At 40.3% G+C, this 18,131-nt stretch overlaps 1 protein-coding gene across 1 annotated transcript in view; it reads left to right on the plus strand.

The window, feature by feature from the left end:
- Positions 1–18,131, plus strand: part of LOC115654583 — a 115,097-nt gene that overhangs the window by 38,254 nt on the left and 58,712 nt on the right. The window contains exons 17-23 of the mRNA XM_030569017.1: positions 8,045–8,150; positions 9,393–9,598; positions 10,401–10,489; positions 13,044–13,106; positions 13,679–13,811; positions 14,713–14,861; positions 17,447–17,615. Of these exons, the coding sequence (XP_030424877.1) occupies positions 8,045–8,150; positions 9,393–9,598; positions 10,401–10,489; positions 13,044–13,106; positions 13,679–13,811; positions 14,713–14,861; positions 17,447–17,615 (915 nt within the window). The remainder of the gene's footprint in view (positions 1–8,044; positions 8,151–9,392; positions 9,599–10,400; positions 10,490–13,043; positions 13,107–13,678; positions 13,812–14,712; positions 14,862–17,446; positions 17,616–18,131) is intronic.

Raw genomic sequence — 18,131 nt, forward strand, 5'->3', positions numbered from 1 at the left:
TTTGACTAACAGTTCCCCGTGCGGAACCGTGTCGAACGCCTTACTGAAATCTAGGTAAATTATATCTACCGCATTTCCTTTATCTAAGTAATCCATCATCTTCTCATCTTCTCCAGTACTGCAAAAATTATCCTTGAACAGTCACTGAAATAAAAGCCTCCAATTCACTTCAGCATCCTGGGTCCTTTTAAAGTTACTTTCTGCAGCATTTGTAATGGTGATTTTTTTGTTATTCACAGGAATATTTGAAGGCAAAATATTATCTGATAAGTATATGAAAGTTTTCACAATAAAGGTTCATCCCAGAAATGTTTATGGGTAGTTATTTTGACATTGATTGAACAGCCTGCATGATTTATTTGAACCCTATTCTTGTTTTTAAAAGTTCAGACATCCAGGAAGGGAGCAGAAAAAATAACACATGAGCTAGGTGACCAGTCACACAGCTTGAATTGCAAATACTCAAAGCAAAAGCCTCAGTGAAGAGTTGGGAGGAGAATCCTGAGGTGAAATATATTTGCATAAAACAGTCATTAGCTAATTTTGAATAAAAAATTCTTAGAAATTGAAGTTTGTTCATGAATTATTCAAAAGTAGAAAAAAGGTCTTATGTAATCAAATATATATATATATATATATATATATATATATATATATATTTTGCCACAAATGCTTCACCTAGCTTTATTCATGCTCTTGTACCAAAGAGCATATACAAGTTCTACAGAGGGGGCAAAGTTTTGCTGAAACCTATATTGGTCCATGTTTTTGTTTTTGGGGTCATGTTCTATGCTCTCCACCTCTCTGGATAGTACCCATTAGCACCCTTCTCTTGCTCATGTAACTCATATGACACAGAATATTCTAAACCAGGGATCGGGAACCTTTCAGAAGTGATGTGCCAAGTCTTCATTTATTCATTCTAATTTAAGCTTTTGCGTGCCAGTAATACATTTTAACGTTTTTAGAAGGTCTCTTTTTATAAGTCTATAATATATAAGTAAACTATTGTTGTATGTAAAGTAAATAAGGCTTTTAAAATGTTTAAGAAGCTTCATTTAAAATTAAATTAAAATGCAGATCCCCCTCAAACTGGTGGCCAGGACCTGGGCAGTGTGAGTGCCATTGAAAATCAGCTCGCGTGCTGCCTTCAGCACCTGTGCCATAGGTTGCCTACCCCTGTTTTAAACTATACTACAGAAAGCTATTCTGATGGGTAGGAAAGATAGAAAATGTGGCAAAAGACCACCTTGGCTTAACCACGAGATCTTGCATGACCTACAAAATAAAAAGGATTCATATAAAAAATGGAAACTAGGTCAGATTACAAAGGATGAATATAGGCAAACAACACAGGAATGCAGGGGCAAGATTAGAAAGGCAAAGACACAAAATGAGCTCAAACTAGCCATGGGAATAAAGGGAAACAAGAAGACTTTTTATCAATACATTAGAAGCAAGAAGAAGACCAAGGACAGGGTAGGCCCACTGCTCAGTGAGGAGGGAGAAACAGTAACAGGAAACTTGGAAATGGCAGAGATACTTAAATGACTTCTTTGTTTCAGTCTTCACTGAGAAGTCTGAAGGAATGTCTAACAAAGTGAATGCTTATGGGAAGGGGGTAGGTTTAGAAGATAAAATAAAAAAAGAGCAAGTAAAAAATCACTTAGAAAACTTAGATGCCTGCAAGTCACCAGGGCCTGATGAAATGCATCCTAGAATACTCAAGGAGTTAATAGAGGAGGTATCTGAGCCTCTAGCTATTATCTTTTGAAAAGTCATGGGAGACGGGAGAGATTCCAGAAGACTGGAAAAGGGCAAATATAGTGCCCATCTATAAAAAGGGAAATAAAAACAACCCAGGAAACTACAGACCAGTTAGTTTAACTTCTGTGCCAGGGAAGATAATGGAGCAAGTAATTAAAGAAATCATCTGCAAACACTTGGAAGGTGGTAAGGTGATAGGGAATAGCCAGCATGGATTTGTAAAGAACAAATCGTGTCAAACCAATCTGATAGCTTTCTTTGATAGGATAACGAGTCTTGTGGATAAGGGAGAAGCGGTGGATGTGGTATATCTAGACTTTAGTAAGGCGTTTGACACGGTCTCGCATGATATCCTTATCGATAAACTAGGCAAATACAATTTAGATGGGGCTACTATAAGGTGGGTGCATAACTGGCTGGATAACCGTACTCAGAGAGTAGTTATTAATGGCTCCCAATCCTGCTGGAAAGGTATAACAAGTGGGGTTCCACAGGGGTCTGTTTTGGGACTGGCTCTGTTCAATAACTTCATCAGCGACTTAGATGTTGGCATAGAAAGTACGTTTATTAAGTTTGCAGATGATACCAAACTGGGAGGGATTGCAACTGCTTTGGAGGACAGGGTCAAAATTCAAAATGATCTGGACAAATTGGAGAAATGGTCTGAGGTAAACCGGATGAAGTTCAATAAAGACAAATGCAAAATGCTCCACTTAGGAAGGAACAATCAGTTTCACACATACAGAATGGGAAGAGACTGTCTAGGAAGAAGTATGGCAGAAAGAGATCTAGGGGTAATAGTGGACCACAAGCTAAATATGAGTCAACAGTGTGATACTGTTGCAAAAAAAGCAAACATGATTCAGAGATGCATTAACAGGTGTGTTGTAAACAAGACACGAGAAGTCATTCTTCTGCTCTACTGTGCGCTGGTTAGGCCTCAACTGGAGTATTGTGTCCAGTTCTGGGCACCGCATTTCAAGAAAGATGTGGAGAAATTGGAGAGGGTCCAGAGAAGAGCAACAAGAATGATTAAAGGTCTTGAGAACATGACCTATGAAGGAAGGCTGAAAGAACTGGGTTTATTTAGTTTGGAAAAGAGAAGACTGAGAGGGGACATGATAGCGGTTTTCAGGTATCTAAAAGTGAGTCATCAGGAGGAGGGAGAAAACTTGTTCACCTTAGCCTCTAATGATAGAACAAGACGCAATGGGCTTAAACTGCAGCAAGGGAGATTTAGGTTGGACAATAGGAAAAAGTTAATAACTGTAAGGGTAGTTAAACATTGGAATAAATTGCCTAGGGAGGTTGTGGAATCTCCATCTCTGGAGATATTTAAGAGTAGGTTAGATAAATGTCTATCAGGGATGGTCTAGACAGTATTTGGTCCTGCCATAAGGGCAGGGGACTGGACTCGATGACCTCTCGAGGTCCCTTCAAGTCCTAGAGTCTATGAATCTGAGTCTACAATAGGCCAAATTCAGGATATTGAGCTGTGGCCCATGGTTCCTCAGAAAGACAATCAGGGGCTCAGCTGTGGCCCCATGATCCTGGCCCACCCAAAACAACCAGATTTGGTTGATGGGACGAAGGTATGGTTGGCATATGCTGGTGCAGACCCCACCACCTTCACACCTCATTTGCCTGCAGTCACTAACTCTGCTCGAATTACTCATGATCCTGGCACAATTAATCTGTGCAGGTGGCTCTGGTAGCGGCATGCAGCCAGCCCGAATAGAGCTGCAAAATAACGCTAGTGTTCAAGGCAAAAACAAAAAGCTAGAATTTAGCACCCGCAGTCTTATTATGTTGTATAGATAGGGCCCTACCAAATTTATGGCCATGAAAAATGCATCACGGACCATGAAATCTGGTCTTTTGTGAGCTTTTACCCTATACTATACAGATTTCACAGGGGAGACCAGTGTTTCTCAAATTGGGGGTCCTGACCCAAAAGAGAGTTACAGGACAGTTGCAAGGTTATTTTAGTGGGGTTGCGGTATTACTACCCTTACTTCTTGTGCTGCGTTCAGAGCTGGGTGGCTGGAGAGCAGCAGCTATTGGCCAGGTTCCCAGCTCTGAAGGCAGCACCCCGCCAGCAGCAGCACAGAAGTAAGGGTGGCAATACCATACCATGCCATCCTTACTTCTGCGCTGTTGCTGGAAGCAGCTCTGCCTTCAGAATAGGCTCCTGGCCGGCAGCTGCCTCTCTCCAGCTGTGCAGCTCTGAAGGCAGCACCGCCACCAGCAGCAGCGTAGAAGTGAGGGTTGCCCCCTTATAATAACCTTGCCTCCCGCAACTCCTTTTTGGGTCAAGACCCCTACAATTACAATGCCCTGAAAATTCAGATTTAAATAGCTGAAATCATAGAATATCAGGGTTGGAAGGGACCTCAGGAGATCATCTAGTCTAACACCTGGCTCAAAGCAGGACCAATCCCCAGACAGATTTTTGTCCCAGATCGCTAAATCATTACATGTATGATTTTTAAAATCCTATGACTGTGAAATTGACCAAAATGGACAGTGAATTTGGTTAGGGCCCTAGACAAAAGTAACCCACATCGGTTCAGCCAACCAGCAGTGAGACCACATGCTTAATTAGCCTATTTAATATTCTCTGCTAAAAACACTGAGATATTTTTCCTTCTCAAAACAACTTGATACTTAGATCCTGTACCTAGTCCTACACAGTACTGAAATATCTTATAAAGAACTGGAACGCCATGTCTGAATCTCCTCAGACTTTGGAGAACTTCATTCCTGATTCAACTTCCCAACTTAGGTCAAGCTCTGTAAGATGGATAGAAACTCTCTTCAACTTTGGGGAAGTCAGTATTTGATTTTCACAGCTCAGAGCTATCTGTTTGTAATATCTTTTGTTTCCACAATGGTATTTTGCCACTATTCCATCACTTACTGGAGTAATGGTTACAACAAAATATCCAAATTGTATGTGATTTAGAAATGTAATGTAGAAAGCAAACTTTTTAGAGCTATTTAGTCTACACGGCAGGCTTAACAACAAGATCATTGCTGAGATATAGACCTAGGGAGTATTGTTTAGTAAAAAAAGTGAAGTGCTGATGCTTATCTTGTCAAAAGAAGAAACGGAACAACAACACTGAAACCTTCTTTAAGAAAGATGTAGATGAGTGGTTCTCAGATCTGCCTCAAGTCCCCACTTCCATTGTATCCCTACCCGATGAGACAATCTGAAGAACTAGCTTGCTAAGAGATTTTCATTCAAGTATTAGTTGCTGTGGTAACAGCATGAGGAGAAGATCAAATGGAGGTCAAAACCATACAGGTCTCTATGAGAACTCCTGATATGTAAATAATCAATAGCAACGCTAATCCAAAAGGTTAACAAAACAGATTTTCATGGCAGCTGAGGTAGGGCTTGTCTATACAGCTAGTTAGTGAGAGGCAAGCTAGGGTGTAAATCTAGCCCTAGCCTGCCAGCACTGAGGCTATGTCCGCACTACAGAGTTTTGTTGATAAAAGTAATGCCGCTTTAATTAAAATGCGTTAATTAAATGGCTGTTGCATGTCCACACTGTTCTCCTTGTATCAGCAGAGTGCAGCCATGCTGACAGCTCTTGCATCGACACAAAGAGCCGTGCACTCTGGGTAGCTATGCCATTGCACAACTGGCCGCAAGGTGCTTTGGGAAGGGTTTGCAATGCCTCATGGGGTAGGTACAGTGTCCCATGATGCAAGTTTCTCATGTGGGCCTGGCTACCACAGTGGTGTAGTGGTACAAAAAAAAGTGGATAAACTAACTGTACTAACCTCCATAATCCCCAGACGAGAAGTAGGTAAACTCACTTTATACTTGCGTTTATCCTCAACTACACTACTGTGTAGATCAAAGCACACTAGAAGTTCCATAGTGTGCTTTGATCTACAGCTGCTTGAAACAGTATGTAGTAGCAAGGTCCACGTGGCCAGTTAGTGTATGGCAGGCAAGAGTGCCATAGATGTACACCTTAGCTTGATGTGCACTAACTCTCTGTATAGACTAGCCCCTAATTTCACCTTCTCCAGGGGACCTGGACCTTGTTTACAATTCTCATGATGTCGTGGGAACTGTCAGTCCTGTGGTTTCATCAGAACTGAGCACATGCACTTTTCATAAAGTAAACATTGATAGTTTAATAAAAGTTTCACATTCACATTTATATTGTCTTCTCATCGTCAAGGGCTGGGCTGAGCCTGGGGCTCTCTCGAAACATTGAGTAACATCCACATGATTGGCAAAATGGAGTTTCTTCCAGGTCTAACCTGATTTCTGCACATAAATGGCCTGCTGCCTACGTAAATGCCACTTCCACACACTTTGATTAGTAGAAGTCTTCCGTTTTTCTTACTGAATCACATCTGTATTATACATGAGATACAAAGTTAAATTTTATCTCATCTGTTTTTTTAATTGGCTCTAAAATTGGTTGACCCTACCTATGCCGTAGTTGAAATCATGCTGTAGTTAAAAATCATGCAAGCAAAAAACACATTTAAACAGTTTATTGCTTACTAAGGTTCTAATAGGTTCCTTCATTGGTTTGTACCAGGATTCTTTTTCTGAGGACTGTGTTCATTAGTCCTGTTCAAAACCGTGACAGACTTTGTAGGTGAGTAGGGCCTTTCATCATTCCACTTATATCTGTGTTGCGGGACCTGGTTAGAACCCTGCTCTCCCCTATCCTAGTACAGCATAGTTATATTTTTAGTGTAGCTTGGACATCTCCAAGGGCATCATTATATTGATATGCCCAAGGCTTTAGCATATAACTGCTCCCCTGGACTGACTGTCATTGTAGTATTGGTGGTCCAGTTGTCTGTGGATCTACTGTTATTTGTATAACAGCATGCTAAAAGCTTTATAGACATATAAGAAAGTAAAGGCCTTGCCTCAAAGAGCTTATTTAAATAAGCAACATAGAAATGAAAGGCTGGGACATGGGAATAGGATATAAGAAAAAACAATGAGGCTGTACTGGCACACTGTTGGCCCAGCCACACCCATGACACTGCCTGGAATTGTAATTTTAACAGTGCATTCTGGGAAGGCTGAGTAGGTCTTCCATATTGTTTCAGCTGCAGGTGCCAGGGGCAAAGGATTGTCTATTTTGAAGGTGTTATAAATAATACTATGCAAATTGAAGGCTGTGGGAGTAGAGCTGGCAATGGCCTCTGCATGTAATGGGATTATCTCTATTCAATCTTCTTTTTATATTAATAATTTTATAAATATAATTTAGAGAATTTTATGATGGTGAAAGATGCCAGATTGACAGCCGTATAATGACTGTTTTGATGTCCTCCTGTAGAAGGAAGTTGGAGTTATGTTAGGAGGATTGACAAACCTGGTTACACTGACGCAATTAGACAGTGCTCTTCACATAGCAGCAATACTATTATAACTTGGCTGCAGGTCAGCAATTATGCTACAGCTGTGCTCATGAGTGAGGTCAAAACACAATTTACCTGCTCATTTTAGGAATCATGAATGATATTCTGGCCTGGTTGAAGTCAATGGGAGTTTTGCCATTGACTTTGATGGGGTCAGGATCTCACTCTATGTGTTAACCATCTGATAGTATGCAGTCAATCATGTTACAATCTTGTTAAAATCTCAGTAAAAGTCTGTAATGTCGGTGGGATTAATAGTACAAATTTGCTAACATGGTTGTTGGATTGAGAAAAAACTCCATGATCACAATGGTCAGGAAAATTGCTAGAGCTGTACTAACAACATCTGTGTCTAAACAAGGTTGCATTTAGCACAGGAATAGTGGCAGAACTCCCAATCCAAGGAGCAGGTCTGTGCAGTGGAAATACCTTTGAATTCAAAAATTGAATTCTACTAATTGAGTTTAATTTTTTACATTAATCAGGGCCGGTGCAACCCATTAGGGTGTTAACATTTGGGGGGCAGTGACTGTGGCGGCCGGATGTTCAGCTGCCGTGGTCGTCGGCGGTATTTTGGGGGCGGGACCTTCTGCCACCTAGGGTGCCCAAAAAGGCTGCTGACGCTCCTGACATTAATGCAATCTTAGCAAATGTTGTGTTTGCCTATACATTACCAGTATAGAGAGCATTAACTCCTCATGATGACATGGTTATAAGTGAAATCTGAGTCTCCATTGCAAATCTAGGGAAAACTACTTATCCAATGACATGTGAAATGACCATCAATACAGTTAAGGAATTGGAATTCAAAGTCAGGTATTGAGAATGTCCAAATTATACCTGTGCTTTCTCTGTCTCTAAGAGGGAAATGAAGAACCAGATATCACTCATGATTCTGAAAATGCTCACAAGGGCCCTGTGGTAGCAGTGGATGCCTGCAAGACTCTCTCTCTCTTTCTAAGCTGTGGGTAAGTGAAGCATTGAACATCATCTCCTTATTTATATGGTAATCAGGATGTTTTGTGCAGGATGGAAGCTCAAGTACATGCATGTGAAACATGTAAAACCTATCATTTGGCTGATAACATGTTTCATACTCTTACAGCTGGTGCAATAGGTTTTCCACACAATAAACTGAAGCTTGGTAACATCACTTTGGTATTGGTACCACTATAAAATTATGCACTATTAGAACCCTCCCAGGAGGGATGCTGGGAATACCACTTATGGACATAATGGACCAAATTCATCCCCACTTTCAATCTAGCAAGTATCTAGGAAATATCGGTGTAAGCAGAACTGCAGGGGGGTGGGATTTCAGAGATAATCAAAGCAGTCCAGGGAAGCATCCGAATAATTACATATACATTGTCAATGGAAATTCCATTTGCAAGCTAAGCTATTGTTTACAGGAAATAAAATATAAAGAAATTGCACCAGTATTGATGGGTTTCAGTTCAGCTCCTGTTGGCCAACATAAAATCTGCCTTCACAATTAGCAATTAATTGGAATCTGTGTTCGGCAATTTTAAAAGAAGCATCAAAGGCTGATAATGAATGTGGAGACTGAACACTCCTCTTTCGCTTAGAGGTAAAATCTTTAGAATAGGAATGAGGTTTACTAGATGGGGCATAGTTGGAGGAGTTTGCCTGGCAGCTGCCTGTGACACAGTAATTGTATGATTATACAGATGCCTTCAGTCTTCTGTAGTAAATTTTACCTTTCAAAAAACCTGTTGAAATTCTGGAGGAAGGGCTTATTTCCTCATTAATTTATTACATTGTCTTTGATGTTGTAGGTGCTATATTAGGTAAACTCTCTTTCACTGTGTGAAAGTCCCTATGACAAAATGCTGCTCCTTCCTGAACTCTAATGTATTTGCTTTGTAGTGTTAATTTGGTTATGATTGGTTACAGAAATCTATTTGTTTGTGACTGGAATAAAATTACGAGGTAACCCAGATTAATCCCTCTCCTTATGAGTTCTCATTGATCCTAAACGGTAAAATTCTTCCCTAGGCAGAAATCCACATGTAATCTGTGCACCACTTATGTCCCACTTAAACCCTATTTTCATGATTTAGTGGGATTAAGTGATGCATAGAACTCATACTGGCCCTCTGTACAAGGGAAAATTTCACCAACAGAGAATTACTAAAATCTATGTTAAGACTATTTCACAAGATAATTCTGATTCCATTATTTTCCAGTGCGGACTACATGGTGAAACTCTGGGATATTCACAAGAATTTGCTAGCCAACATTTTTCTTGATAACACTCTCAGCTCTGCTTGTTTCCTAAATGGTTCTGGAGATATTTTAGTGGCTTTCAAAAATGATCTTTACATCTTGCCTCACAGTAAGGCACTGGGTATCTCAGCGACAGATACAGATGTCTCTGGAATCTCAGCAACAGGTATGACATCAGACAGTCTTACGTGGATACATTTACTGTCTTGTTAGGAATCGGATTTTTTTTAACCGTTTGCTTTGATTTTCAGGGTTTGCAAAATATATTGCATCATATTAGCTGTAAACAGTGCTTTCACAAAAGGGATAGTCATAAATTGATGGTAATTTGGGTCACAGATTCAAATCTAACTTTGGTCACTTTACTGGGTGTTGCTTTCCTACATGAGCCCTTATTTCACAGTGACATATAGTATCTACAAGTCAGAGTTGAATGCCTGACTTCTTTTAAAAAGAAAATTATAAAGAGCTTATTCTTTTAAAAGGCCAACAATTTTGGGTCATTTAGACCTAGATTTGACTTTTGTAAAAACAATAATTTTACAAATCTTAATATTATTTGAAATGTTTTCATGATTTTTTTCCACATTTAAAAGAAAACACCTTTTTTTCCCTTTAAACTTTTTCCTGCAAAATTTGCTGTCCAAATATAACAGCATTGTTCTAGTTGTGCACAGGATCCAGAAATGAATCCAGAAACAGTTCAGTCTATGTTCACTATTTGAGCTGAATGAACTCAAAGGATGAGTGAATGCAAAAGCAAAACAAAAACAACCCCCCCAACACACCTACCATCAATTGTAGAAAGTACATCAAATTTGTAATTCTTTTTCATTTTTAAGTTATCTAAGTGTAGTAACACAGATAAGGATATTATAATATATATAATAACTTTTTGTCTTGGCAATGTCCCTTTTAAGTATATTTATACAAATACCACTCTTGTGATATTGTGATATCTTCACCAGAGTCCTTCATTTATGAAAACCAAGCTTTAAATTATCAAAAGGAAGGAAAAACTGATGTCTCCAACATCACTGGCATGGACTCTTATCTGGTATGTTCTAGTTGCTTGAACCCATACTGCTATCGGCTATACAAGGGAAAACAATTCTAAATTAGCCATAGCACTCACAGACACAACATAAACCAGCTCCAATGAAGAACATCTGATACTGGCAGCTAAGTCTGCCACCATGTGCTAGATACACTGAAGAACAATAATTCCTGCCCCAGTTCCAGGATTAAGGCAGATTCTTCTCTGACCTTCTGTAGTAGGAAGTGGGTGATGGAAAACATATTATGTAAAACTCAGAGCTGGGATATGGATTTCCTAATAAGAAAACCTGTTCAGCTAGCAGATTGATTGTCCCACTTTATTTTACTACTAAGCATTACCTCAAAAAGTAGAGATGGTTGCATACACCAGAAAAGTGAATTATTCCTATTACATGGGAAAGAAATGTGTGTAAGTTAGACTGGGTGAATGAGTTAGCACTTGACTGTGATCTCTCTCTCCATTTGATGGAGTTTGTATTTTTGAACACAACTTCCTTTATATGTACCAGATTTAGTATCATTCACTAACTTGTTCACCTCTCTGCATTTATAGTTATTTATACTTTCAGTTAACCTACAGGTACTCCAAACTGACGTGCTCTACCTATTAAATATAGAATACAAAATTTAAATATTAAATGAAATGTTTTAACCAAAATTTTTCATTTCTTTTTTCAACTTGCTACAGAACTGGTTTTTAAAAATCCGATTATGAAATGTTTATCATTTTTTCATTGAAATTTGGAATTTTGACGAAAAAAAAAAGTGAAATTTTCGTGAAAACTTGAGGGAAAAAAAGTGTTGTTGTTTTTTTACCAGATCTAATACAGAGTTATATACTTATCACAGTTTCTTTATTCATCTGCTAAGATTTTATTCTGAAAACTGTGGAGGAAAATTCTTATAGGTACATTTTCACAGCACTATATACTGGTGACTAGGATCTTACACATTGTAAATTTTAAAACACCTGTTCAAAAAAACATTCTGGATCATAGTGGTATGGAAGATAAAATAGCCGCATTTCCTGCAATTTAACCAGGTAGCAAGCATTGAGTTTTTCCTCTACATTCAATTAGTTAATATGTCATAGTTGGTGCCTCTTCCTAATACAAATGACATAGAGTATTCCTGAGGGAATTCGGCACCAAAAAAATTAAAACTTCTGCACACAATATTTTCAAATTCTGCAAAATTCTGCATATTTTATTTGTCAAAATAACACAATATAATCACAGCAGTTTCAGTTTTTTTGGTCATTTATTTCAAAATACCTGTCAGCAAGTATGTCCGTAACAATACAGACAACAAAAAAGATTCAGGGAATGTATTTTTGACAAATAGATTCTTTACTAGGCATATTAATCTAGAACTCTGAGTAATAATTCATTTAAACTACAGTACAGAACTGTAATTTCTGCACCCCTCAAAAGCAGTGCAAAGGCTTGGGGGAGTCAGGGGTAATGGAGGAGCAGAGGGAGAGGGAAGTAAATTGCCTGGAAGGAGCCTAGATGTGAACTTAGAGGGTTGTAGGATATGAGTGGGAAAAGTATGGAACAGGTTTTTTGGGGTGTGTGTGGAGGGATTGTTAGGGAGCTTCCCCCATACAGATCCTGGCTGACCCCCTAGCCTCTGCCATTCAGTCAGGCACATCTGTCCCTGTCCCTATGTGTTTCTGAACCCCCATATGTCTTTGCACCCCCATCCATGTGTCCCTCCATCTTCACTTAGACACTCATTCCTCCCACCCCCATGTGGCCCTGCACTCCCTCCACCTGTCCCTACGTCACTCAGTTCCCCCTCCCCCTATCCCCATGTGTGTCTGTGCCCCCACCCACCACCCCCTGTCCTTATGTAGCTTGGCACCCCTTCCCCCCATGGCCCTGTGCCTCCACTCCCATTCAGCCCCTACCCCAGTCTGTCCTGCCCCACAAGCCCTTATGAGCCCCTGTCTGACCACCCCAGCACCCCACACTGTCTGTTTCCCCATAGCCCCTGTCTCCTGACCTGGCCCACTGCAAAGAAGGACGCTCTTTCTCTTCTCTCACTGGTGGGGAGCTGCTGCTTTGTTCTAGTGCCACAGTGCCCTGTGGTGGGTAAAAGGCAGAAGTGCAGCAATATTTCAACAAGCTTTTTTCTGTGCAAAAAATAATATGTGGGGCTCATTAATTATACACATGTTTCAGTAGTACAGAATTCCCTCAGGAGTAATAAGGACACAAACATCACTTTCTTGAGGGCATTTAGGTCTATGCCCCACTTGAGCTTCGCTTAAACCCATGAGTGGCATATAGGTCTTGTGCCAATATTCTTCTCTGCATAGGGGTAAATTTCACCTACTGAGAATAAATTCTTCTTCTAATGATACTTTGCATCTATGGACCATATACAGTGTTTTTATGTGACACAGCTGATGACTTGATAGCTAGAAACCCATGCATATGAGTGGCACCAAAAAGAACGCCTCACCAAGTTGTGTGTTTGTGTGTAAGGCAAACATTTTCCTCACAGATTTATGATTACTGGGCCTCAACCTTTTCTCATTTCTCTAGGTGCCTTACATGGGATTTAATTTCACCAGTAACTTCACAACAGAATTGCTGGACCGAGAAAAGGTTAGACTCAGTTGAATAGTTAAATTTCTTTGAAATCTGAGAATGGTGTTGGAAGTAAAGACGTTTTGAGCCATTTTGATCCCCTTAGGAAATGTAAGCATCTCTAAGGGCTTGTACACACTATTATGTTGGTATAACTTATGTTACTCAGGGGTGTGAATAAGCCATCTCCACGAGCAAGGTAAGTTACACCAACCTGAGTGCCACAGCACTATGTGGACAATGCTATGTCTTCCACTGACTTAGCTACTGCTTCCTATGGAGGTGGTTTTATTATGCCGATGGGAGAGCTCTCTCCTGTCAGCATAGAGCATCTACATCAGATGTGCTACAGCAGTGCCACTGTAGTGTTTCTAATGTAGACTAGCCCTAGAGGCAGAGCATCTGTCATCCCAAAAGGGACACACTCAACCTAGGTAGGACCCAAAATGTAAAGAAGGGTGTTCTACTGAGTTGGTTGGGAAATTCATTAGTACAATGTGAATCTGCAAGTATTGTGTTCATTTAACATTTTATTACCTGTACATCAAAGAAACGTCACTATATGTGTATACTCCTCTATCATCCACCAGCTGTCTTGGAAGTTGCCGCTGGCCCCTTCCCGAATATATTGTTCTCCCAGTATCTCAGCGACTTCATTGAAGATATTTGACTTCTTGTTTCAACCTGGACCTCTCAGCATAGAGGAGCAAGAGAAGGCAGAACGTAAAGGATTCTTTCTACAATTCTACTTTTCATTTACTTCTGTTTATTCAAGAACTAATGCAAATCTGGTAGCACCCTAAACCTTGAACCAGATCCTTGGCTGTTATAAATTGGTGTAGTTCTGTTGACTTCAGTGGAGCTAAACTGATTTATGCCAGCTGAGGGTCTGGCCCTATGGGCCAGATTTTCACAATTCCCTGCACACAAGGGGTCTGCTGTACTCCCGAAACTCCAGTTGAAGTCAAAGGGAGCTGCAGATGCTCATCACCTCTGAAAATGGTCCAGGGGGAAATAAAACCCCACTATCATCACCTCCTGAACCTCTGCCTGTTATTAAACCCATGGTAAATTTTTCAAAAGCACATAAATGACTTAGTTCCTAAGTCCCATTTTCAACAGTGATTTAGGCACTTATGAGCCCAAGTCCCACTGAGTTTCACATACCCACAAATGGTAGTTCATCGGGGAGTGGGCTTTCTGACTGCCCTCTCCTCCTGTAAAGCACCAGATGGAGAGGAGTGGGCAGCAAGTCATTCCTTAAATAGGAATGTAGATGTTTGGAGAAGGTTAGCTGGTTAAAAGCCTCTTCTCTTCCCTCCCTTCCGCCCCACAAATAGCTGCTACTGAGCTGGGTGTGTGTGTGTGTGAAGCTCATTAAAAGGAAAAAAAGTTTGTGTGTGGACCCGTGGGGAATTTGTGGGGAGCACCAGACGCTCTCAGGTGCATTTATTAAGCATCCTGTCTTTTGAAATACTGATTCTCAACATCCTGAGATCCCTTCTTACTCCAATAAGGCCTGTTTTCCTGCCTGTCAGAAAACTTCCCTATAACATTATCTTAACGTGTATACGGTGCAGTAGCAAAAGGTATAGCTAAAGCAGCCTTTGCTCTTTTCTCCCAGTCTCTGAAAGAATGATCCTGACTGATGATATGAAATACTTGCCTGGCCCCAGACCTGCAGGGGCTGTGGCTTTGGAAATACCTGAGTTTGGAATCTCCCCATGTTCTTCTCCACCCAGTGTATTTTCAGAGGCCCAGCCTGAGGAAGAGGTTTGTATGAAACTATTTCACACTGCTGTACAGAGTCCAATAGTATGTCACGTGTGACTTCCTTCAACACACCACCTGCCTTTATCAAGGTGGAAAGCGGAAATGCTGATGACTCAAGTTATTTTGGCAACATCATTTTGAGGTCCCTTCTCAAATGCGTTGATTAAACTCAGGCCTTCTGACACACAGCTAGCATACTTAGAGTTCGTAATAAACTCATTATAATTCTGTCTTGTTATGGGGACACCTGCTGGAAGAACTCTGAGCACAAGTAAATTCTATGCCTGAGAATTTTGCCTGACTTGCCTCTCAAAAAGAATGCCTTTTACTGCCTTGTAGATTTACTATCACAGAAAGTAACTTGGGAATGTTTCTATTTTAATCCCCAGGATTACATTTCAAATGCAGTGTAGAGTTTAATAATATAAATGGTTTTTAGGGTTTTTTTCTTCACAGCACTGGAATGAAACCACAAATACTAAGCCTTTCACTGATAAAAGTCAGTGCAGTTGATACTGCTCAAAATTTGAACAAAAACTGGAACAAATTTTGAAAGAGAAAGTAATTAAGGACATAGAGGTGAATAATAACTAGTATAAAATACAACATGGTTTTACAAAAGGTGGATCATTCCAGACAAACCTGATTTCCTTCTTTGAGAAGATAATTGAATTTTTAGACAAGAAAATGCAGTAGATAGATCTAATGTACCTGGATTCAGTAAGGCATTTGATACAGTTCCACATGGGAAATTATTAGTTAAATTGGAGAAGATGGGAGTTAATATGAGAACTGAATGGTGGGTAAGAAACTGGTTAAAGGGGAGACTACAAAAGGCCATACTGAAAGGTGAACTGTCAGGCTGGAGCAAGGTTATGGGTGTAGTTCCTCAGGGATCAGTCTTGGGACCAATCTTATTATATTTCTGACCTTCGCAGAAAAAGTGGAAGTAAGCTATAAAATTTGCAGATGGCACAAAATTGGGAAGTATTGCCAATGCGGAGGAGGACCAGAATATCACACAGGAAGATCTGGATGATCTTGTAAACTAGAGTAATAGAAATGGGATGAAATTAAATAGTGCAAAGTGCAAGGTCATGCATTAAGGGACTAACAAGAATTTTTGCTCTAAGTTGGGGACTTACCAGTTGGAAGTGACAGAGGAGAAAGACCTGGGTGTATTGGTTGATCACAGGATGACTATGAGCCATCAATGTGATGTGGCCATGAAAAAGGCTAATGTAGAGCTAGGATGAATCAGGTAAGGTATTTCCAGTAGAGACAGGCACTGGTGTAATCTCATCCGGAATACTGTGTGCAGTTTTGGTCTCCCATGTTTAGGAAAGATGAATTCAAACTGCACCAGGTGCAGAAAAGGACTATTAGGATGATCCAAGGAATGGAAAACCTACCATTTGAGAGGAGACTCAAAGAGCTTGGCTTGTTTAGCCTAAACAAAAGAAGGCTGAGGGGAGATGTGATTGCTTTTTATAAATACATCAAAAGGCATAAAAACCAGGAAGGAAGAGGAGTTACTTAAGTTAAGCACCAGTGTGGACGCAAGAACAAATGGCTGTAAATTGGCCATCAACAAGTTTAGGCTCAAACTTAGGCAAAGGTTTCTAACCATCAGAGGAGTGAAGTTCTGGAACAGCCTGCCACGGGGGAGGGGTGTGTGTGCAACAAACCTAACTAGCTTTAAGACTGAGATTGATAAGTTTATGGAGGAGATGGTATGATGAGACTGCCTGTGACGGCATGTGGCAGTATCAAAAATCCCCACTGGCTGGAGACAGGAAGCTATATGGGAAGGGCTCTGAGTTATCCAGAGAATTTTTTTCCAGGTATCTGCCTGGTGGGTCTTGCCCACATGCTCAGGGTCTAACTGATGGCCATATTTGGGGTCAGGAAGGAATTTTTCCCTGGGTCAGATTGGCAGAGACCCTGGGGACGGGGGTGGGCTGCCTTCCTCTGGAGCATGAGGCACGGTCACTTGCAGGATTAAACTAATGTAAATGGTGAATAATCTGTAACTAGAAGTATTTAAACTATGATTTGAGGGTGTCAGTAACTCAGCCAGAGGTTCAGTGTCTATTATAGGAGTGGGTAGGTGAAGTTCTGTGGCCTGCAATGTGCAGGAGGTCAGACTAGATCATCACAATGGTCTCTTCTGACCTTAAAGGGCATGAGTCTATGATACAGCAGTGGGTTTTACAAGCAGCATTGCAGAGAGTTATGGAAAGGCATCCAAAGGATATTTTAATGGAATATTGTTCTAATTGCCTGGATTTAGGGCAAATATTTTTATTTCATCTCCATATAACAGATCTCAGTTTGCTTATTGGGCTTTCCTTATGCAGAGGAACTCCTGACAGTGAGATCCACAGTGGTAGAGACCACAGAATACTGAAGGCAATATCTGCAATATGGTTCTGAGAGGAGGATTTTGCCCTTAATCAGTACTGACTGGATTTGCCATGTTGCAAGCTGATAGTTTCAAAAATAAGGGATAAGAGAGGGGTGTTTTTTAATTGAGCATTTTCCTCCCCTAACAACCAACACTTGCCTGCTTTATTTTTGTTCAGGTTGCTGAAACTGAGAGTGAATCCCCCAATACAGAATCACTACATCAAATCCCAAGCACTGAACAGCAGCAAATCAGTGAAGAAGCAGACGAGGAGAGAACAAACCTTCTAACAGAGGGAGATTTCTGTTTGGACAAAAGTCAAACTTTACAGATGAAGAGAAAAACAGGTATTAAAAGTCTTCGTTTACTGTTGGCTTTTATTGTATATCATAGCTCTACAGATATTCTCCCCAGGCATGAGCTTACTCTCATTGAAATCAGTGGCAAAACTTACATTGACTTTAATCGTGCAGAATCTGGGTCTTGAGCTCTACTCCTGGGTCTGCCGCTGACTTCCCTGGTAGCCATGGCTAAGTCATTTAAACTGTCTGTGCCTCAACTCTTCTGTCTGTAAAATGGATACTTAATGCTGACATGAAGCATTATGAAGATTAATTAATTCATGTTGGTAGTAAGCAACAAAGAGTCCTCTGGCACCTCATAGACTAACAGACGTTTTGGAGCATAAGCTTTTGTGGGTGAGTACCCATTTCTTCAGACTCATGTTGGTAGTGTTTTGAGATCTGATGGAAGATGCTACAAAAGGGAAAACTATTATTATTATTATTATTTATTATTATACTAACATGTAATTACTTGATTAGAGATGGAGCATGAGTATTGTTCAAATTCTGCTTGCTTTA

Source organism: Gopherus evgoodei, chromosome 7, assembly GCF_007399415.2.
Source record: "Gopherus evgoodei ecotype Sinaloan lineage chromosome 7, rGopEvg1_v1.p, whole genome shotgun sequence".
Taxonomy (NCBI): domain Eukaryota; kingdom Metazoa; phylum Chordata; order Testudines; family Testudinidae; genus Gopherus; species Gopherus evgoodei.